Consider the following 23,517-nt stretch of genomic DNA (forward strand, 5'->3'; position numbering starts at 1 on the left):
AGAGTAGTTTCAGTTAGGCGATCCCTCGTAGTCCAAGGATAATGGTCCTCCAAGGTCGTGTTTTGGTGGTGGGACTGTAGGTGACTGTGGAGCCCTATTCTTGATCTGCATCTTCTTCCGCAGTGAGGGCATTGGTTTCCAGGTGGAAGGCGGTCCCGGTCGGGGTTGGCTTGACGCGCCTTCCTCTTGGCATGTTTCTCTCTTTAGCCCTCCATTCATGTCTCTTAAAATTCTACAGCACTGCTGGTCACAGCTGACCTCCAGCTGGAGCACTCAAGGGCCAGGCCTTCCCAGTTCTCCGTGTCTATGCCAGAGTTTTTAAGGTTGGCTTTGAGCCCATCTTTAAATCTCTTTTCCTGTCCTCCAACATCCCATTTTCCATTCTTGAGTTCGGAAAAGAGCAACTGCTTTGGAAGATGGTGGTCGGGCATCCGGACTACGTGGCCGGTCCAGCAGAGTTTTTTTTTTTTGTCGTGTCAGGAGTGACCTGAGAAACTGCAAGTCGCTCTGTTGTGAGAGAATTGGCCGTCTGAAGGACGTTGCCCAGGGGATGCCCGAATGATTTGATGTTTTATCATCCTTGTGGGAGGCTTCTCTCATGTCCCTGCATGAGGAGCTGGAGCTGATAGGGGGAGCTCATCCGCCTCTCCCCAGATTTGAACCTGTGACCTGTCGGTCTTCAGTCCTGCCGGCACAGGGCTTTAACCCACTGCGTCACCGGGGGCTCCTCCAGCAGAGTTGATGGTGGAGGACCATCGCCTCAGTGCTGGTGGTCTTTGCTTCTTCCAGTATGCTGACATTTGTCTGCTTGTCTTTCCAAGAGATTTGCAGGATTTTTCAGAGGCAGCACTGATGGAATCGTTCCAGGAGTTGCATGTGATGTTTGTAGACTGTCCACATCTCGCAAGCGTATAGCAGGGTTGGGAGGACAATAGCTTTATAAACAAGCACCTTGGTATTCCTACGGATGTCCCGGTCCTCAAACACTCTCTGCTTCATTCGGAAAAATACTGCACTCGCAGAGCTCAGGTGGTGTTGAATTTCAGTGTCAATGTTGACTTTTGTGGAGAGGTGGCTGCCAAGGTCACGGAAATGGTCAACATTTTCTAATGTTACACCATTAAGTTGTATTTCTGCCAATTGAGAGGGATATGCCGGTGACTGCTGGAAGAGCACTTTGGTTTTCTTGATGTTTAAAGACAAGCTGAGCTGCTCATATGCTTCTGCGAAGGAGTTTAGAGTGGCTTGCTGATTACCACTGGGACCACCTTTACTGGTTTGAGCCAGAGTTTTTGCAGTTCAATCTTTAAATCCTCATATCATGTCATCTTTTCCAGTTGTTTCTCTTCAATCCTGTTGTCACCTGGGATACAATCAACAATCCATACTTTGTTTTTTAACACAATCATGAGGTTAGGAGTATTGTGCTTCAAAACTCTGTCTGTCTGAATTCAGAAGTCCCAGAGTAGCTTGATGTTTTCATTCTCTGTAACTTTTTCCGGCTTGTGAGCCCACCAGTTCTTTGTTGCAGGCAGATGGTATTTGTGGCACAAATTTCAATGAATCATCTGAGCGACGGTGTTATGCCTCTGCTTGTAATCTGTCTGTGCGATCTTCTTGCAGCAGCTGAGGATGGAATCTATAGTTTTATCTGATTCCCTGCAGAGTCTATACTTGGGATCTGTCGTCGACTTTTCAATTCTGGCTTTGATGGTATTGGTTCTAATGGCCTCTTCTTCTTCTTCTTCTTCTTCTTCTTCTTCTTATTATTATTATTATTATTTGGAGATCTCTAAATCATAAGGCCACCATAGGTCAAAGTTGGAAGTTAACTTCAGCAAAGTGTTGCCAAAGCATTACTCCTCAAATTGGTATTTAAGATGAGGTGCTGTAGGATCTTGGCCTTTGTTTTCACTCACCACCACTCCATGGGAATGAAAAATATGCAGTGATATAGTTCATGAGAAAGATTTTGTCTTCAAGAAACATTCTGGTATAACTTACCTGGAAGTTAGTCTCAGTGAACCCAGTTGGTCTTCCATCTTAGATGACATATATAGGATTGCACTGCACTGCACTTGAACTGGAATAATTATCAATTAATAGAGGAAAAGGTTTATCATAGTTAAAGAAGCTTGTTACTGTTAAATGGAATTTTGACAAATTTCTTTCAATTGTGGAATAACTCAATAAAATGTGGCATGTAGTCAAATTAGTAAAGTCAACAGATTATAAACAAGCAGGCTAAAATCCATCGAAGTGCAGTTTCCATTGAAGCTTGAAGCATCCTCACAGACACACACGCCAGAACTTTCTGTTAAAGGTGTCTGTGTGCATGCTCATATAGAAATAATCTGGATAATGGCAGTATTTCAATATTATAGAACAAGGTTGTTGCAGCAGGGAGAAGGGGTTTCTTCCTTCTATTTGTTGCTTGTATTTTAAGAGGAAAGCCATTTCTCAGCTTCTAGTAATGTAAAGATGGTTAAAGAATGGGGAGAAGCAGTGGCTAACTTTGGACAAATAGACATAATTGCCTATATCAGCTACTTAGCTATGTATGTGTAAGTAACATCTTCTGGTCCAGCTCCCTCAAGTCATGTCAACAACCAGCAATTGCATCAAGTAAAGAAGGTCTGTTCGGCTGCCAGTTGAAGAGTAAAGACCATTTCGACTGTTGAGGTGGGCTGAATGGGTTGTGTAGTCTTATTCAATATGGAGCTGTTAACACATCTATAACTGTAATATTGGCAGCCTATTATATTATTGTATTTCGTATTTATGTTACTATTATTTTATTTAGGATATTTCTATCCTGTCTATTTCTGCAACATGGTCCCAAGGCAGCTTACAAACAGAATACAAACATTATAATCCTTCAATCAGGGGAACCAAATAGATAAAACTATGACAAAAAATCAATAAAATCCCACATTTCAGTTAAAATCACATTTCTTCGCTTAAGATACCATCGATTGTAAGACGCACACTAATTTTATTACTACAATCAGCAATAGGCTAAGATAACCTGTTTTAAGAGACGTTTATATGTGGGAAAGTATGTTTAGAAACATTGAATGTTTGCCTTTTTATGTGTGCACCATCCTCCAGGGAGAGAGGGTGGTCTAGAAATATATTATTATTATTATTATTATTATTATTATTATTATTATTTAAATTGAAGAAATATGGTATAGGATCTTTAGTAGGCTTGTGCAATTTGTGTAAACCTAGACCCGTTTCATGTCCCGGCTTTCGGTGGGGGCCCAGATCCAGATATCTGTTTTCACTCTGGCTTGCCAAAAGATTCGTTTTCTGTCGGCCTATTATTGGGGGGGGGGGGGGCTTCCCAGGTTCCCCAGGTTCCCCTTCCTGTCATTTTAGACATTGAAGCTCTTTTCCTTTAGAGGAGAGGTGATCAGCTGCAGGCAGATGCACACTTTAAGGAGGCTTCTTACCTGTCTCTACTCTAGAGGAGAGGTGCTCGGCTACAGGCAGGTGCAGGCTTTCTCTCCCAGGCCTGCACACCACACGGACTCTTTCCAAGGCAAGGAGGCAAGTTCTTAAAACTGTTTCTTACTCTAGAGGAAAGGACTTGCCCTTTCTCTCCCAGGCTTCACCATGCCAGCAATCATGCAAACACTATTTCCAAGGCATTTTAAGGAGGCTTCCAGGTAAGGAAGAGTGACGACCTCCTAAAGAGGAGAAGTAACTAGTAGTAGTTTTCAGGAAATTAGGGTTTTCTTTTTGTTTGCTGAGGGGTTAATAAATCAGATAAAACTGTGATGCTGAAAAGCAGAGGAGGAGCCGGTATGAGCTCATACTTGCTTTCGTGTTGAGCAGGCTTTCGTACCGGGAGGGCTCTTACCATTACGGGCTCCCAAAGTACTGAAGGTGCCGAAAATGCCTAAGGAAATGGAAGAAATGAATTCCACACACAAGTCTAGTTTTTTAGCAGTCAACTCCAGCCATATTCATAATACAAAGTATGAGCTCACAACTGTTGGATGAAGCTGTTAACTTTTATTTTTAAATGAAACAAAAGAAATAATTTGGTGAATAGGAAGCCACTTGTATTGTTGCTTCCTCCCATTCTTCTGCGCTAGGGATGTAAATAATATTCACAGATTTTCTTACCTTGATTGGGAAAAGTTGCCTTTGTATGTCTAGACACCCTATTCTTTTTAAAAACTGGATAGATTTTCACAAGTTTTAGACGCTATGTTTGGGAAGGTCAGACTTAAACTATAGGCTGTGTGATCTGCACAAAACTCAGTTTGGGCTAGACCAATTACACTATGTAACAAAATTTGGGAAGAAAAAGTCCTGTTCCTCGTTTAAAAGTGTTATTCCTATTTAATTTTTTGAAAGTAGTTGTTGTACTCCAGAAACTTTGTTTTTGTGGCTGCCACAAATTATGTTGAATTGGTTGAGACTCAATGAGATATTCATCGAAAAACTATAGCAAAATCTGCTGAAGGATATCCTGCAAAAACCAAGTTTTCCAGTTTAATAATCTTTCCCCATGTTTTTATGATAGAACCAATCAGGAAATGACATTTATAACCCAGGAACAAAAATCATGTTACATAGTGTTATTATTCTTTTCATTCACACAGAGTAATGGCTTTGATGGCAGCCAGGAAGAGAAGTGTTTTCTCAAGGACAAGTGAGATTGATGTGCAATTTGAGGAATGTTCGAGATGCTAAAGCAATGGATCCTTGTCCCTCCACAGCAAATGAAACTGGTTAATCATTCAGAAAGAGCTAATGATTATCCTGAATAACACTTAGCTCTTCGTGAAATCAGTTGCCCAGATCGTAAAATGGATACAGCATACACAAGTTAGCAACAAGATCCACGTGGCTTTAGATGTCTCCTTCCCTTCTAAAGGCACTCTGCAATGTATGCATTCAAGCCAACCATCAATTGTCTCCCCTATTGTCAGTAGGCAGATACTAATACTATTGGATTTATGCAGAAAAGAATTGTTGTTTGCTTTCCTTATGTGTCTCAGTGAGCAGGCAACAATCTATTTCCCTTCAGAGTAAAAGTATTCCTACAAGAAGCTGAGTGCCCCCTCCTCGCTTTTAATTCCGACCCAAGAGACATCTCATTGTCCTATCACTGAAGTGCTTGCCATGCCTAATTTCGCGTTTCTGTAATTAGTACAAGTACATCTTTCTCTCTTTCCCTTTACTACCCCCCTTCCTTCCCCCTCCCCATTCCCCCTACTTTCTTTTCACAATGTCATTTGTAATTCCAAGAAGTTAATACCTGATTAGTAAATATGATGATGAAAGAGTTCGGGCTGCATGGAGGCCTCCATTTACAATCCGGCTGTGATTGAAAAATTACGTTCAGTTCAGTAATAATTGATGAAAATGGGCTCCTTTCTTTCTGCAGCTGATTTGTTTTGTAATTGTGATTTAATAATGTAAATATCACTTGTTTTCTCCGGAAGATGAATTGCCTTCTGATTTGTTGAGCACATGGGGTCTAAGCCCTTCCCTCATGTTCCTTACTATTTGCTCATCTAAAAAGGATTCCAGGAGGAGACATCCATGTGCAGATTCCATGCGCAATTGAGACATGTTGTAACTAGGTATAGACCACGATGAGGCACTGCAGAAAGGCTACATGATCACAGTACCTGAGCTTGAAACAAATTTACTACTAATAATGAGTTAATGATGAAGGCTTTCATGCCTGGAATCGCCGGGTTGTTGTGAGTTTTCTGGACTTTATGGCCATGTTCCAGAAGCATTCTCTCTGATGTTTCACCAACATCCATGGCAGGCATCCTCAGAGGTTGTGAGGTTTGTTGGAAACTAGGCAAGTGAGGTTTATTTATCTTATGGAATGTCCAGGGTGGGAGAAAGAACTCTGGGTCTGGAGAACAAGCCCTACGAGGAGCGGCTTAAGGAGCTGGGCATGTTTAGCCTGAAGAAGAGAAGGCTGAGAGGAGATATGATAGCCATGTATAAATATGTGAGAGGAAGCCACAGGGAGGAGGGAGCAAGCTTGTTTTCTGCTTCCTTGCAGACTAGGACGCGGAATAATGGCTTCAAACTACAAGAGAGGAGATTCCATCTGAACATAAGGAAGAACTTCCTGACTGTGAGAGCCGTTCAGCAGTGGAACTCTCTGCCCCGGAGTGTGGGGGAGGCTCCTTTTTTGGAAGCTTTTAAACAGAGGATGGATGGCCATCTGTCAGGGGTGATTTGAATGCAATATTCCTGCTTCTTGGCAGGGGGTTGGACTGGATGGCCCATGAGGTCTCGTCCAACTCTTTGATTCTATTATTCTTGCCTGCTTGAGGCAAGTGTGAATGTTGCAATTGGCCACCATGATTAGCATTTAATGGCCTTATAGCTTCAAAGCCTGACTGGCTGCTGCCTGGGGATCTTTTGTTGGGAGAGTTAGCTGGCCTTGAATGATTTTTGTCAGGAATTCCACTGTTTTCTGAGTGTTCCTCTTTATTTACTGTCCTGATTTTAGAGGGGTTTTTAAAAATACTGATGGCCATATTTTGTTCATTTTGATAGTTTCCTCCTTTCTGTTGAAACTTTCCACATTCTTGTGGATTTCAGTGCCTTCTCTGTGTAGTCTGACATGTTAGTTTAGAGTGATCTAGCATGAGATCATCCGGAGATTCGGGGTGCGGTGTCATCTGTACGCAGATGATGTCCAACTCTGTCACTCCTTTCCACCTGCTACTAAGGAGGCTGTCGAGGTCCTGAACCGGTGCCTGGCCGCTGTAACGGTCTGGATGAGGGCGAACAAACTGAAATTAAATCCAAACAAGACAGAGGTACTCCTGGTCAGTCGCAAGGCCGAACGGGGTATAGGGTTACAGCCTGTGCTGGATGGGGTCGCACTCCCCTTGAAGGCACAGGTTCGCAGCTTGGGTGTGACCCTGGACTCATCGTTGAGCCTGGACCCCCAGGTTTCAGCGGTGACCAGGGGAGCATTTGCACAGCTCAGCCTCGTGCGCCAGCTGCGCCCGTATCTCGGGAAGTCTGACTTGGCCACGGTGGTACACGCTCTTGTCACATCCCGCCTTGACTACTGCAACGCTCTCTACATGGGGCTGCCCTTGAAGACGGCCCGGAAGCTTCAGCTGGTTCAGCGCGCGGCAGCCATGTTACTAACTGGAGCGGGTGGCAGGGAGCACACAACGCCCTTGTTGTCCCAGCTCCACTGGCTGCCGATTTGCTACCGGACCCAATTCAAGGTGCTGGTTTTGGCCTACAAAGCCCTAAACGGTTCCGGCCCAAAATACCTTTCGGACCGCATCTTGGCCTACGAGCCCACGAGGACCTTGAAATCGTCTGGGGAGGCCCTTCTCTCGATCCCGCCTGCCTCACAGGCACGGCTGGCGGGGACGAGGGAGAGGGCCTTCTCGGTGGTGGCCCCCCGGCTGTGGAACACTCTCCCTGCAGACATCAGACAGGCGCCCTCCCTCATGTCCTTTCGAAAAAGCCTTAAGACATGGCTGTTCGAGAGGGCATTTAATTAAGTGCTACAACTATGTGGTAAAGAAGACTGGAATGGAACAAGGAATATGAGACTGGTTATGATTCCACTATGAGACGAAGCGGATTTTTAGTGTAGTCTGTAATTGTTGTATAGTTTATATGTTGTTGTAATTGGCTTCTTTGTAACTGTCTTTTACGTGTATTGTACACCGCCATGAGTCACCCTAATGGGCTGAGAATGGCGGTTAATAAGTGCATCAAATAAAATAAATAAATAAATTTCTTTGTTCGCCCACAGGACCATCCTTCAACACCCTGTGTGCCATCCCTACAAAACTCCATCCCTTATTGTGATTGTCTGTATTTTAAGATGGACTTTGTGGGTATGTTTGGGAGACAAATTGTGGCAATGATAGTGCATAATATTCTGATCTTTTCCCCCCAAAAAGTTCATTTGTTTTGAAATATAAAGAAACAAAAGCCTATATTACAAAGGGACGACCTGACCAATCTAACCCTTGCCTGACTGAGACAAGTCTATGAAATTAATGAGGTTGATATACATCAACAAACAACTGAAGATGCACAGAGAGAGAGAGAGAGAATAATTTTAAACCTAAAACTACTTTCTGGACATTGAGCTGTAACTGCAATTAAGTACTTTTAACAACCAACTTTCTGTCAGCATCCAGTATTTTATACTTAGGGAAATGGCTCTGGTTCTTAGTGATCTGTTCACAGCAACAAGTAAAGGTAGCAGTGAAAAGTGTGATCTGTGATTCTAAAACAGTGTTTCTAAACAAACCTGGGGGTCATGGGGGGGGGGGGGCGTCAGAGGGGTCATCAAAGACCACCAGAAAACAGTGTTTTCTGTTGGTCATGGGGGTTCTGTGTGGGAAGTTTGGCCCAATTTTATCATTGGTGGGGTTCAGAATGCTCTTTGATTGTAGGTAAACTATAAATCTCAGCAACTACAACTCCCAAATGTCAAGGTTTATTTTCCCCAAACTCCACCAGTGTTCACAATTGGTCATATTGAGTATCCATGCCAAGTTTGGTCCAAACCCATCATTGTTTGAGTCTGCAGTGCTCTCTAGATGTAGGTAAACTACAACTCCAAAACTTAAGGCCAGTGCCCACCAAACCCTTTCTGTATTTTCTGTTGGTCATGGGAGTTCTGTTTGCCAAGTTTGGTTGAATTCCATTGTTGGTGGAGTTCAGAATGCTCTTTGATTGAATGTAGGTGAACTATAAATCCCAGCAACTACAACTCCCAAATGACAAACTCAATCCCCCAACCCCAACAGTATTCAAATTTGGTCCAGTGAATAAAAATACATCCTACATATCAGATATTTACATTGTGATTCATAACAGTTGCAAAATTGCAGTTATGAAGTAACAACAAAAATAATTTTATGGCTAGGGGTCACCACAACATGAGGAACTGTATTAAGGGGTCGCAGGATTACGAAGGTTGAGCAACACTGTTCTAAAAGATCTTGTGATCATGTTTTTCTGTTGCTCTTAGCAAAAATACTCAGTTATGCATTTCCAAGTCATTGCTATGCTGTTGTACAAGTGGCCTACTCAGTCCTTAGCAAATATTTAGTTCTGCTTTTCCAAGTCCTTGCTATGCTGTTGTACAAGTGGCCTACAAAAGTATTCTACAGATGAGCAATTTCTAGAGTAAGAGTGACACCAAAAAAAAGCAAGACTGATTAGGGAATAAAGTAAGATAGGATATAGCAGTCAACCTAGTACTGTAGTGCCAAAAGGTCATGCGAGAGGTGAGGATGACATATTATTGGCAAGTTCCTTTGGGAGATGTGCTTGCACTTCCTTGCCCTGCTGCCAGCCCTATTGATCCAACCCTTATGAGCACCAATGCCCATGAGGTTTCGTTCATTACTTGAACAGTATGTTGGGGCAGCCATATCTTCTTCAGCAGAATTTCTTCCGTGAGACCACCCTCTGAACTTTATAGGGTCATTTCCAGTTATTACAAGTGTAAATAACCGGAGCGGACACTCTTGAAAATCTGCAGTAGCAAAGGCTGTTAAGGGGATGGAGAACTGGTTTAAAAAAAATCCCTGATACAGGCCCATTGGAGTCAATATCATTCTTATTCATTCTTGTAGATTGTAGTTTGGGTTCTTGTAGGTTTTTTTGGGCTATATGGCCATAGTCTAGAGGCATTCTCTCCTGACGTTTCGCCTGCATCTATGGCAAGCATCCTCAGAGGTAGTGAGGTCTGTTGGAACTAGGAAAAAGAGTTTATATATCTGTGGACTGACCAGGGTGAGACAAATGACTCTTGTCTGCTGGAGCTAGGTGTGAATGTTTCAACTGACCACCTTGATTAGCATATAATGGCCTGACAGTGCCTAGAGCAAACTTTTGTTGAGAGGTGATTAGATGTCCTTGTTTGTTTCCTCTCTGTTGTTGTGCTGTTGTAATTTTGGAGTGTCTACACAAGCATGTGGACAATTTCAACAGAAAGGAGGAAACCATGAAAATGAACAAAATCTGGCTGTCAGTATTAAAAAACTCAAAAAGAAGATCAAACTAGTCCATACTCCCAGAAATAATTCCTGACTGCTCACTGGAGGGAAGGATATTAGACACAACAATGAAGTACTTTGGCCACATAATGAGAAGATGGGAAAGCTTGGAGAAGATAATGATGCAGGAGAAAATAGAAGGAAAAATGAAGAGGAGCCAACCAAGGGCAATGGAAGGATGTTATCCTTGAAGTAACTGGCTTGACCTTGAAGGAGCTGGGGGTGGCAACAGCCAACAGGGATCTCAGGCATGGGCTGGTCCATGAGGTCACGAAGAGTCGGAAGCAACTGAAGGAATAAACAACAATAAGAATAGAGAAATGTTCTTGTCAAAATGTGTATTAGACAAAAAGTTTATATAAACCATATACAGTCAGCCTTCTCCGTTTGATAGAGCTAGGGGTACAGAACCCCCCAAATTTAAAGAAATGTGAATAATAAAAAAATTCTTTTAGAGGATCTCTTGGTTCTCCTGAATGACATTGTGGTCAACTTCAGCTGGAGAACCTAGAGGTTCCCATCAATAGGAGTTTTCTCTAGTTAGGTCCTTTTTCCAATGGAAATTGACCAAAGAGTTGCACCTAATAAACTAGATATTCCTAGAGATAACCTTTATAGCCAAACTGCGAATAATCAAAGCTGTAAAAAAAAAGGGGGGGGGGCAACTATACAACATTTTTATGCAAGCTTTGGAAAGGTATAAGTGATGCAGATATGGGGGTCAACGTTTGGAAAAATCAGAAACTGGACAAACTTAAATTTGAAATGTTGGTTCATTTCTACCACATCATGACCTCCTTCCACATTACCCAAGTTCATAGCTTAATCAAAGTAGGTAGGAGGAGCACAATCTATGAGTTTTTACATACCAATTGAGGTAATAGTCAAAGGAACTCACATTTAGTTAATCCTTGATCATTGGTTCCCTGTATGCAGCTAGAGTCAGTGATTACACCAAGTTAATATTCTGCTGCAAACTCCGAGCAGGAGGGGCCAAGATGCATCTCTTCAGAATTGCCTGCACCAAATGCACCAAGGTTAGACAAAGCGGACATATCTCTCCGGTTTCTTAAGGCTACCTTTTTTTTTTTTACTGGAGAAGAGCTCGTCTGCAAGCCCCATGCTTTGGGATTCTCTTGCAATTTGGGGATGGAATTACTCTGAAGCGTTCTAATGAAGTGTGAAATGAACATAATGTCAGTCGCCAATGCAAATGGGTCCACACCATTGTTGTTGCTACGGGGTTGTTTTGCCTGGGAGCTAACACAGGTAATTTAAAGTTATTAACGAACACTGTTAATTAGCATCATTATGATACTGCTGCGTTGCTAGCCCTAATGCACAGCCAGATAAATAATCCTACTGTGTCAAAGTGTCTCCTGTGGAATTTGCAGGATTAGGAGAGGAACGGACACGCTGCAGTGTTCTTTCTGGAAAAGGAATGTCCTTGCAGCAGTTTTCACCTTCTTTGGAGAATGATGCCCAATAAACTCAAAGGATAGAGCAAGGACCCTAGCCTTTTGGGACTAGTCTCTTGATCAAGACATCCAGAATCTTATTTCTCGCTATCCCTGGATGGTTTCACTTACCACATGCAGATTTCAGTCTGTCAAGAGATTCTGTAGTGCAAATATCATTGAACAGGGCTAGAGGTACATAGCAGCACTATTGTGTTTGTACAGAAATCCCACCAATTGCATTGACGTTCACAATTGAGAAGGAGGTATTCAGAAAAGGAGTATGAAAGAATTACAGACTAGTAAATTTAGATAGATGTTCTGTGTCTGCAATCATTACTTAGTCACAATTGTGATCCCATTGCCACAGGGATAACTCACTCCAAGCTATGTATTAAAATTACATTTAGGTTTATCCAACATGGCTCTTTTTATGTCCCATTTGTGATGTAATCATGTGAAAAATGTCACAGGTCCATTTAAAATATCGTGGGTATGATTTCCACATGCTAATGAATATGTGTAAATAAATACCAGGGAGTTTGATGGGAAAATTGCATCCATTCCCCCCCCCCCCCCCCCCAATTATTATTTTGCCTTCATCTCAATTCTGACATATAAAGACCATAAAGTGAACCTATCATGGGGTTTTTGTTGCAAGTCTTCTTCAGAAGGATTTGCCATTGCCTTCCTCGTGGGGCTAAGAGTGTATGCTTTGTCCAAGGTCACGCTGTGGGTTTCCATGGCTAACCAGAGATTGGAATCCTGTTCTCCCAGACTCAGTCTGAAATCCAAACCATGAGAAACAAATTGGTGACAATCAGACATTTTTTTTAATGTGAGGCAATCTGTTTAACAAATGGCAGCAGTCTGGCACTTAATGTCATAATCAAAATGTCTCAAAATTATTCCTGTGTAAATTGTGCATTGTACCATTATCCCATGGCCAGATCTCACATAGCTACTCTCTACACAATTCAGCAACCTGGGAGATTACATAGTGAGAAACTAGCTTCCATGCAGAAGGGGAGAGAAAGAAGGGACTTCAGTTATAGAGTTCGTATGCCTTATACAACCAATAAGGTGTAATGATGTTCTAAGAAAAAGTCTATTCATATTCAATGTTGTTTTCCCCTACTCTATTTTCTGAATGTTCTGATTGTAGATTACACATGAACAGAGAACCTGAGAGATTTATTTATTTATTTATTTACACTATTTCTATCCCGCCCATATCAGATCGAAGGCGACTCAGGGCAGCTTCCAACCTGGTGCATAGATAGTGCTGTTCCAAGATGTGCTCCCTTGCCCTCAATAAAGTTACCAGTTGTGAGACTGCATTTCTATGTAATGACTCCAAAGAATAGGATGATATTTCAACAGTGTTGATATATACCTTCCAAAAATGAAAGAATCAATCAAAAGCCAGATATCTCACTTTCTGTCCACAAGAATATCATGTCATTTGGGCATATTTTACAGGAAGTTCAGCCACGCTTGTGCCAACTTTGACTTCATATTGCTGTGTTAATTCAGAGTCTCTAAAATTGTTGACTTTGTGCTCTTTTTTTTTTGAGTGAAAGGATATATAAATATGATTCATCTGTTGTGCTGCAGCTTTGCAAATGCACTGGAAGAATGTCACTGTTATAACCTCCCAGCCTCCTTTGGGTATCTCTGAATACTTCTACAGAAGGCTTGCCACTTCCTTAATATTAATTATGCCAGGCATGAGAGCCAGTACAGGCATCATGATAAATTGATATAGCAAGATTCATTTTGGGTCCTGCCAGCTGGAATCCACCTCTGTAGGAATCTCTAGGTCCTCCAGGACAATGCTATAGCCATCTTTTGCCAGAAGTCATCTGAAGGACCTAGAGTTTCCTAGAGAGGATAAAGTAATCAAATAATGGAATCCACAAAAGTCCCCATCCTCATTAAAAACCAGGTTAATTTTCAACTGTATTCTTTGCCCCCAAAGAACTCAAAATGTGCCCAAACCACAATGGCTTGGTTCCTCTTGCCTTCCAAACCCAAAAATCCTCCACGAAATACAAAAGAAGTCTTAAAAAGTAGCCAAAATGGCAAGTGGAAGTCATGTTGCATCAATTCAGGCATACTGGAATACAATGGGATGGCCAACTGGGGAGGATCTGGTCCAAAAAGAAGCCTCTATATTCTTCACAGTTTCTCAACATTGCTGTAGCTTTCTGTGAAATGTATAATTGCAGGATGCAACCTAACTATATGGTAGAGAAAGAATACCAGATGACCCAAATGTTGATTGTGACAGCTGTTTACGTAATGAGAGTTAGACAGGAAATGAGCGTGTTTAGTTCAAGTGTTTTCTAGTTATATATCATTCACATCTTCTTTTTTCAGAGTTACAGGAAGAAAGTATAAGTATGATAGTTACTTTTGTAATTAAATGTGGGAATAAAGAGAACTGCTTTAAACATCATGTTCTCTGGGATCCTTTATCACTGTTTACTTACTATAACTCCACATATATTTAGCTGAATAGCAAAAGTGCTAAGAAACTCCGTTAGTGAATTGTAAAAATGCATTGCGTATCAGCATGCAATGCACGTTGGACACTTTCCTGCCTCTGCTCTGTAGTAAGTTTTCCACATACAGAAGTCCACTTACGAAATGTAAATCTCCAACAAGATTCTGTCCTATAATGCTAAACGAATGCATCTAGGAATTAATTACTTACAAAACTTAAATTTCCAACCTCTGCACCTTGTAAGCAAGTAAATGTATTGATGTCCCTGATTGTATCTTGGCCATTAAAGAATGGAATGAGATATACACCAGCCCTCTCGGAGCCACTTCTGCTCAGACTGAGTGAGGCTTTCTTCTTCAATCTGAGCAGAAAATAAAGAGCTTCTTCATTGCAGTGTGAGCAGTGACTCCAGGGCGCATTCTCCAAATCAGAATGACTTCAGCACAACCCAATTGCTTGCATTAATTACAGCAAAATGAAACAGCAGGTTTATCACATTTTCCATTAACTCCATCGCAACATCTCTAAGGCTGAGGTTCTCAACAAGGGTGGTGAAGATGTACCACAGTGCTCTTTGCTAAAAGTTGTCATTATTGTTTGAGTGCAGGAGGTGGTCTACACCTCTCTTTCGTAAGTTGGAAAAGGCCTCTGCATGTGTACAATAGTTTGTTAACCTAAACTTTACTACAAAGTTGTATACCTGAATGGATGATCAATTTTGTATTAAAATGTAACTTATTTGATAGACCTTGAGCAGGAAGCAAGTTAGGTGTGCAGTGATTAACGTGTCATTCATTCCGTATCCCACTTTAGAGGTAGGTTAATCAAAGTGCTGGCTTTAGTCTATAAAGCCCTAAACGATTCCGGCCCAGCTTACCTGTCCGAACGTATCTCCTCCTATGAACCATCTTGGAGCTTAAGATCATCTGGGGAGACCCTGCTCTCCAGAGACGAAGCACAGGGCCTTCTCAGTCGCCCCCCCCCCCCCCCCCCGGCTATAGAACCCAGGGATATTAGATTGCCCCCTTCCCTCCTGACTTTCTGAAAAAAAGTAAAGATCTGTTTTTTTTAAGCAAGCTTTTGAGAATGCAGTGGAATAAATAACATGGAACTATGAATGATGAACATGGAATGGCCAAACAATGTTATTGGATAACATTTTTTACAGGATGACACCAATGATTATATGTTTTAATGGTTTTATATATATATTATTTTGTAATGTTGATTCACCGTATGGCTGAGAAAGGCAGGCTATAAATATCATAAATAAATAAATAAATAAATAAATAAATAATCTCTCATCCCACTTTTTCAGCTGTTTTTAAACTAGTCCAATTTATCTTCCCTTCTTTTACTTTCCTCCTTTGTTTTTGACTTATTTCAGTTGTTGCAAACCAAGTTGAAAGTGCATTCAATTAACAGGGATGAGAGGAAAAGATTTTTTTTTTGTCGTGTCAGGAGCGACTTGAAAAACTGCAAGTCGCTTCTGGTGTAAGAGAATTGGCCATCTGCATGGACGTTGCCCAGGGGATGCCCAGATGTTTTGATGTTTTTATCATCCTTGTGGGAGGCTTCTCTCATGTCCCCGCATGAGAAGGTGGAACTGATAGAGGGAGCTCATCCGCCTCTCCCCGGATTCTAACCTGCGACCTATTGGTCTTCAGTCCTGCTGGCTCAGGGGTTTAACCCACTGCGCCACTGAGGGCTCCAGAGGAAAGGATGGAATTGTGTCACTCAGCAAAGTATTACAGTCTCTCCTAGACTATGTATTCTTCTTATAACTTACACCATCTTGTCCACACTCTGATTGGTCGCATGTTACCCCATTGTAATTTGTAAAATGTTGGGATTCTTTTTGTCATTCAAGTTATCAATTTAGGAAGAGGATAAAAATGCTGGATGTAGTGTTGGTTTGGAGCCTCATCAGATGGGCAAAATTGCCCATCAAACAGCATTTTCACTGCACTTGCGGCATGGAGACTGCCATCTCCCATCCCACAACTCAAACAAAGCACAGACCTGGAATTGTTTCTGCTTGAAACATTCTTGAATATTTTGAGTACAGACGTACATACTGTTTAACTGAATGCAACATTGCATTTATTTACAATAGACCCAACACAAGGTGGAAATGTGATGCTCTCAGTGGTATGATGATTGATTTTTTTTAATGAACTCATGTTATTATTGTGTTGGTGGTTGCTGGACTGCAGGATCACTATTACATATATGTAAACTTGAGTTACACATCCATAACTGATTGGTATTCACAATCACCGTGTATCCATGATCATTGCAATGATTTAGGGAATATGCAGGGATTATAAAAGTTTCCCATTCCTCACAGTAGTAATTTCAAGCTACCAAGGTCTCAACTTCAAATCTCCCATAATTCCCCACCCAAGATGTTTGACATGGAGTAATCATCATAAAAAAAAAAACCTTTTGCAAGTTGTGGCCAAACTTCTGTGTCAGTTACATATTCAGTATATTTAACTAAATAATTTGGGTCATGTGATTATAATTGATGTTTTAATGCTACGTTTTTAATAGGTCTGGTTTTAACATTTTTATTTACCAGTTGGTGAGGACGAGAGAGGGGGCCTTCTCGGTGGTGGCCCCTGCCTCTGGAATGCCCTTCCAAGGGAAATAAGACAGGCCCATCCCTCCCCTCCTTTCATAAGAGCCTGAAAGCCTGGTGGTTTAAACAAACCTTTGAGTATGACTAATTCTATCTTAGCCCCAGATACTGTTAAATTGGTCATATCTTTTTCTACCAATTACCCAAGTTACTTTCTTCTATTAGGCCCTGGAAATGTACAGCTATAGACTGTACATTTCTGGGCCCTCTAAAATTGCACTAGCCTCGGCCTGGCCTTTTAAATTGCCTTGAAAAGGCAGGATTATTTTAAATACAGTATATATGTGCTATTGTGGTTTTTAATGCTTATATTTTCTTGTTAATTTTATCCTTTTGCTGCCTTTTTTGTATGTATTGATTATGTTATTTGGAAACCACTCTGAGTCCCTTTGGGTAAAGTTTTGTTGTTGTTGTACCAATGTATTAATATATTGCCTGTATTGTTGTGTTTGGGCTCGGCCTCATGTAAGCCGCACCGAGTCCCTTGGGGAGATGGTAAAAAGGTAAAGGTTGTCCCCTGACATTAAGTCCAGTCATGTCTGACTCTGGGGTGTGGTGCTCATCTCCATTTCTAAGCTGAAGAGCCAGCGTTGTCCGTAGACACCTCCAAGGTCATGTGGCCGGCATGACTGCATGGAGCGCCATTACCTTATAGCGGTACCTATTGATCTACTCACATTTGCATGTTTTTGAACTGCTAGGTTGGCAGAAGCTAGGGCTGACAGCGGTAGCTCACGCCGCTCCCCGGAATCGAACCTGCGACCTTTCGATCAACAAGCTCAGCAGCTCAGTGCTTTAACCCACTGCACCACCGGGGGCTCCTGAGGAGATGGTAGTGGGGTACAAATAAAGTGTTATATTATTATTATTATTATTATTATTATTATTATTATTATTATATGGCATTGAATTGTTGCTTTTGTAAAGCTGCCCTGATTCCCTTGCAGAGTTGAGAAGGGCAGGATATAAATATGGTAAATAAATAAATAAATATTTCCTGGTCTGACTCGCACCCTGGAACCTGACGGAAACGTCTTTGAACTCTATTCCAACTACTGGTAAAGCAGGCCTTCTCTCCATGCAACCGATGCCCAGTAGAGTAGGTTGGGTGGTGACAGTGACAAACTTATAATCATGGCAAAGTGACTTTCATATTTATGAAAAGTACTTAGTCACAATTTTGATATCATTACCAAAGTAACACCCCCACCCCAAAGACCACATTACTTGGCTTCAGCTGCAATGGAAGAAAAAGCTCCATTCTGTTGGTGGCAGAATGGTCGAATAACATTTCAATCAGCTTTGAAAGATGTCCGAACAGGAGAAGTGATTGAATTAAATATATGACTAAGTAACTGATACTCCATTCTAGACTCTGCGTTTATCTGAAAGAGCTAAGACACCTTCTTGGTAAATGGGAAACTGTAGTAATTGTAGTCTGAAGGAGAGATACTGAGAATGTGCATGAGAAACCAACGGATGCAATGCTGTCTGCTCAGATGACACTGTCTTGCCCTGGTGCTGCAGCTGATCCATGCGCTGACATGATTCCAGCCTCCCATGATTGATGGTGCTGTGTCTGTCATGCAGCCTCCTTCCAAGAGTGTCCATTTGTATCCCTGTAGATCCTTATCTCACTAATGTAGCAAGCTAGGCTTATCTCTTCCCGAGGCCTCTTCGGCACCGAAAAGAAATCACCTCCGTTATTTATGTATTTCTGTCTCCAGCTCGTCGAATCTATTTTCTTACACTTCCAATTATCTTTTATAGAGATCAACTGGAGGATAGGCCGGGCCCATAATGACCTCAGGATTATTGGATCATTACAAGGAAGGTTCGCTAGCAAAGTGAGCCTGGCGTTCATCCTTTTCATATTTTTTCCTCTCCTTATTATTTCCCCATCTTTACAGTCGTGTATGCAGACTCTGTTCCCCTCTCGCCCTGTATTCATGGTGTTTTATCATCTCCGTCCTGCTGCTTTTTTCTTCAAAGCAGAAAAAGGCTTTTGCAGTTAATGCAATCATTTCCTCACTGCCTCAAAATATTTAGCATTCTTAGAATAAGGAAGAATACTTATGATGTGCGAGAGACAAAAATGAGCACTAGGATTCCTTGAGAGGCCCGATTGATACCTCTAAACAGCCGTACCCCATGCCATTCTGTTAATATGACATGAAAATGACCGGAAAGATGTGTGTGATGGTTTCTTTCGAATGTTTTCAATCACAATAGCCTCACTGAACTTATCCAAAGTTTGATGATTTCTTATTTAAATGACTGCAATGTGTTATCTATGGGGCTACTTTTTGAAATTGTGAGAGATCTTCAGATAATAAGACCCAAGTCCTGTTGTTGACTTAAATTAATATAACCCCCAGCCATTGCAGTATAGTAGTTTTGAGTGTTGGACTATAACTTTAGGATAGTAGTTCTCAACCTTCGTAATGCTGTGACCCCTTAATACAGTTCCTCATGTTGTGGCGACCCCCAGCCATAAAATTATTTTCGTAGTTACTTCATAACGGTAATTTTGCTACTGCTATTAATCGTAATGTAAATATCAGATAGCCAGGATGTATTTTCATTCACTGGACCAAATTTGGCACAAATACCCAATACACCCAAATTGGAATATTGGTGGGGTTTGGGGGGTTGGGTTGATTTTGTCATTTGGAAGTTTATAGTTCACCTACAATCAAATAACTTTCTGAACTCCACCAATGATGGAATTGAATTATACTTGGCACACAGAACTCCCATGACCAACAGAAAATACTGGAAGGGTTTGGTGGGCATTGACCTTACTTTTGGGAGTTGTAGTTCACCTACATCCAGAGAGCACTGTGGACTCAAACAATAATGGATCAGGACCAAACTTGGCATGAATACTCAATATGCCCAAATGTGAACACTGGTGGAGTTTGGGAAAATAGACTTTGACATTTGGTAGTTGTAGTTTCTGGGATTTATAGTTCACCTACAATCAAAGAGCATTCTTGACCCCACCAATGATAGAATTGAGCCAAACTTCCCACACAGAACCCCATGCTCAACAGAAAATATTGTATTTTCTGATGGTCTTCGGCGACCCCTATGACACCCCCTCGCAACCCCCACAGGGGGTCCCAACCCCCAGGTTGAGAAACACTGACTTAAATTAATATAACCCCCAGCCCTTGCAGTGTAGTAGTTTGAGTGTTGGACTATAACTTTAGGAGATGAGGGTTTGAATCTCTGCTTAGCCATGGAAACCCACTGGGTGAACTTGGGCATGTCATACTTTCTCATCCTCATAGGAAGGCAATGCAACCTCTGAACAAATCTTACAAGAAAAAAACAACAAACTTTTAGGGTCTCCATAACTCCGAAATGAATGTACACAGTTATGACCATAACCTCCAACTATGTCAATGTAAGTGCTTTCTCAACCACTCAGAATAGAGATACCATGTATCTCCTTGTGCAATACAGTTACTCTAAGTGCACAAGGCGAATTAGACTATCCTGCATGCAGCTCAACACCCATATGGATATTTCCATATATTTTCTAGATCCTGCTTCACATCAAGATCAAGAGAGTAACATAAATACTTTCTGAGGCACATCCATTCAGCCAATCTGTGATAGAAATTGAGCTATGAGAGTTGTCAATATGGTTGGTGGTTAGTCCAAGAATGGGAAACTATCAAGACATACCACATGCTGTACTCTATGTTTCAGAGGAAAGAACTGGCAAAGCCACCTCTTACATATTATGGGTCTAAGAAAATGCTTATGAAATCCATGGGGTCACCATAAGTTGATAGGTGCCTTGAAGACATGCAAGCATGCACACACATGCATCACGAATAGGATTCTAGCCACACTGGCTTCCTCATTTCTGTTCTTCAATAGGCTGGTGGAGCCTTTTTGTTATTTTGGCATGCATTTGAAGACTAGCTTCTCATAGCAGAAGGACCTTTAGTCATATGTTGTATTTTCTATATTTAGCTTTCTAATTATTTTTATTATTACTTTAATGGGCATGTTTAAATTGCTTTCACGTCTATTCATAGCTTAATTACATTTCAACTTCACTGGGATGTGCACTTTCAGCTGTGTCTGCTTTATTTTTTTTGTAATCCTTGATTCTCAAGGCTGGGTGAAAGGTGGGCTATAAAAGCTTATTTCTCCATGGTCGGAATTGCTTTCCCACTAGTAAACAGCAGCAGAAGGAGTCCCTCATGGGACTTGACAGCTGGATGTGGAACTGCACAAACAGAGCTACACACACACACACACACACACAGGGGATATCAGTCTAAAATGGACTGAGTACTCAATGTCATGTGTGTTTGATTAATTTGTGGACCAGCTTTGAAATCTGCGAAGATAGTTTTAACCAACTGCATAGAAACTTAATGTTATCATGTCACTGCTACTATAATCTTAAAAAGCCAGTATTGAAATAAGTTTTAATATTTACATTAGAAAGTGCTTATTGTACTTTTAAAGGTTGAATATTGTGTGATGGCATGGCCTATGGCTGATACAACAAACAATTCAATGTGTTATGCGTTTGATTAATTTATGGGTCAGCTTTGAAATTTGCAAAGATAGTTTAACCAACTGCATAGAAACTTAAGGTCACTCTTCTCTATTTTTTTTTAGCCTTGAAAAGTGTTTTGATGTTTCAGAGGGAGAAAAATAAAATAGTAAAATACTAGGGCTCTGCACAGATCTGTTTTTCAAAACAGGCTCTGGATGGTTCAGCTCTTTTGGCCCTTTTGGCCAACCGTAATAGCATGGGCCACCATTTTTTTCCAGCCGCAACAGACCACGTGGCTGCCAACCACAGCTACTTTTGATTAAAGGGGAGAACTTGAAGTTCCATTGAGGGCAAAGATGCATTTACAGATTGATCAGAAAAATGCTAGGAGACCTTCAAGTGTCCCACCCAATCTATCTCTGTAAACTTCCTAGGTTTCAGACACTGTTCAAAGCTCTGCTGGTGAACTTCCATAAATAATCCCTTTTTACCTTGCATGCGATCTCACCTTGCAATGCTAGAGTACCCGATAGTAGCCAGCATTTAGGAAAGAAGGCTCCAAGTCTCTATCCAGTTGCAATTTTGCAGCAGAGAAAATGGAAAATCTGACTCCGTGTCCAGTGAGGTCTTACTTACTTACTTAGGTGATCCCTTGTTGGCTGAGTAAGATTGTCTTCCAAGTTTGGTGTATTGGCGGTGGGTACGTAGGTGACTGTGGAGCCCTATTTTTGACCCGCATGTTCTCCCACAGTGAGGGCATTGGTTTCCAGATGTAAGGTTGTCCCGGTCTGGGTTGGCTTGATGCACCTTCCTCTTGGCATGTTTCTCTCTTTTGCCCTCCATTTGTTCCTCTTTCAAATTCTGCAGCACTGCTGGTCACAGTTGACTTCCAGCTAGATATCTCTAGGGCCAGGGCTTCCCAATTCTTTGTGTATATGCCAGAGTTTTTAAGGTTGGCTTTGAGCCCATATTTAAATATCTTTTCCTGTCCTCCAACATTCTGTTTTCCATTCTTGAACTCGGAGTAGAGCAACTGCTTTGGGAGACGGTGGTTGGGCATCTGGACAATATGGCCGGTCCAGCAGAGTTGATGTCGGAGCACCATTGCCTCAATGCTGATGGTCTTTGCTTCTTCCAGCATGCTGACATTTGTCCGCCTGTCTTCCCAGAAGATTTGCAGGATTTTTTAGGGGCAACGCTGATGGAATCTTTCCAGGAGTTGTATGTGACGTCTGTAGATGGTCCATGTTTTGCAGGCATATAGCAGGGTTGGGGGGACAATAGCTTTATAACAAGCACCTTGGTATCCTTATAGATGCCCCGGTCCTCAAACACTCTGTGCACATTGGGAAAAATGCTGCACTCACAGAGCTCAGGCGGTGTTGTATTTCAGTGTCAATGTTGACTTTGGTGGAGAGGTGGCTGCCAAGGTATCGAAAATTTTGTAATGTTACACCATTAAACTGTCTTTCTGGCATTGGAGAGGGATTGGCTGGTGACTGCTGGAAGAGCACTTTGGTTTTCTCAATGTTCAATGACAGGCTGAGTTTCTCGTATGCTTCTGCGAAGGTGTTTAGATCTTGTAGGTCTTCTTCTGAATGCACACAGATGACGTTGTCATCACATATTGGAGTTCTATAACATGTTGTTGTAACCTTGGTTTTGGTCCTCAAACACTTTGTGCTTCATTTGGAAAAATTGGTCTAGGAGCCCAAGTGTTCACCACCCCCCCCCCCCCCCCCAAATACAAATGGCATTTCCTGCTCACTGATTGGCCATGTAAGTGTCTGTACTAATGTCTCAAGCTGAGCTTGTACAAAGAGGAAGGAGATTATGCACAAAGAAATATTGAATATTTTTGTCTGCACTGAGCAAAGAAATAGAGACCGTTGCTTAACAATAAGAGTAAGAGTTTGGCCTGAAACTACATGATTCTTAACTGAAGCAACAGAATGTGTAATTGCATGCATTCTTCTTCTGTTCTAGGTCAGGGATTTATAAGTGATGACGAGTATTTAGAAATCACGGGGATCACCAGAGACCAGTCTGGGGAGTATGAATGTGCCGCTGTTAATGACGTTGCAGCACCTGACATCCGGAGAGTAAAAGTCACTGTAAACTGTAAGTACAATGCCATGCATATACGTCTTCTTCGTATGCAATTAATGACTTTGGGAGCATTTATAGAATGTTCCTCAACATACTCACCATGCAGTATTTTTTAAAATAATTGTGCAAAGCAGGCCACTACTGCATATTATAGAAAGAATTTGAGTAAAAATAGTTTGCTTGAGGCTGTCCTCAGAGGGAGTGTGACCCCATCGAGCACAGGT

At 41.6% G+C, this 23,517-nt stretch overlaps 1 protein-coding gene across 4 annotated transcripts in view; it reads left to right on the forward strand.

Moving 5' to 3' along the window:
- LOC132782822 (opioid-binding protein/cell adhesion molecule homolog) overlaps positions 1-23,517 on the forward strand; it is a 1,106,315-nt gene that overhangs the window by 1,055,325 nt on the left and 27,473 nt on the right. For all 4 annotated transcript variants that reach the window (XM_060787768.2, XM_067470764.1, XM_060787767.2 and 1 more), the window contains one exon: positions 23,171-23,305. In XM_060787768.2, coding sequence (XP_060643751.2) covers positions 23,171-23,305 — 135 coding nt within the window. The remainder of the gene's footprint in view (positions 1-23,170; positions 23,306-23,517) is intronic.

The sequence above is a fragment of the Anolis sagrei genome, chromosome 7, assembly GCF_037176765.1.
Source record: "Anolis sagrei isolate rAnoSag1 chromosome 7, rAnoSag1.mat, whole genome shotgun sequence".
Lineage (NCBI taxonomy): Eukaryota > Metazoa > Chordata > Lepidosauria > Squamata > Dactyloidae > Anolis > Anolis sagrei.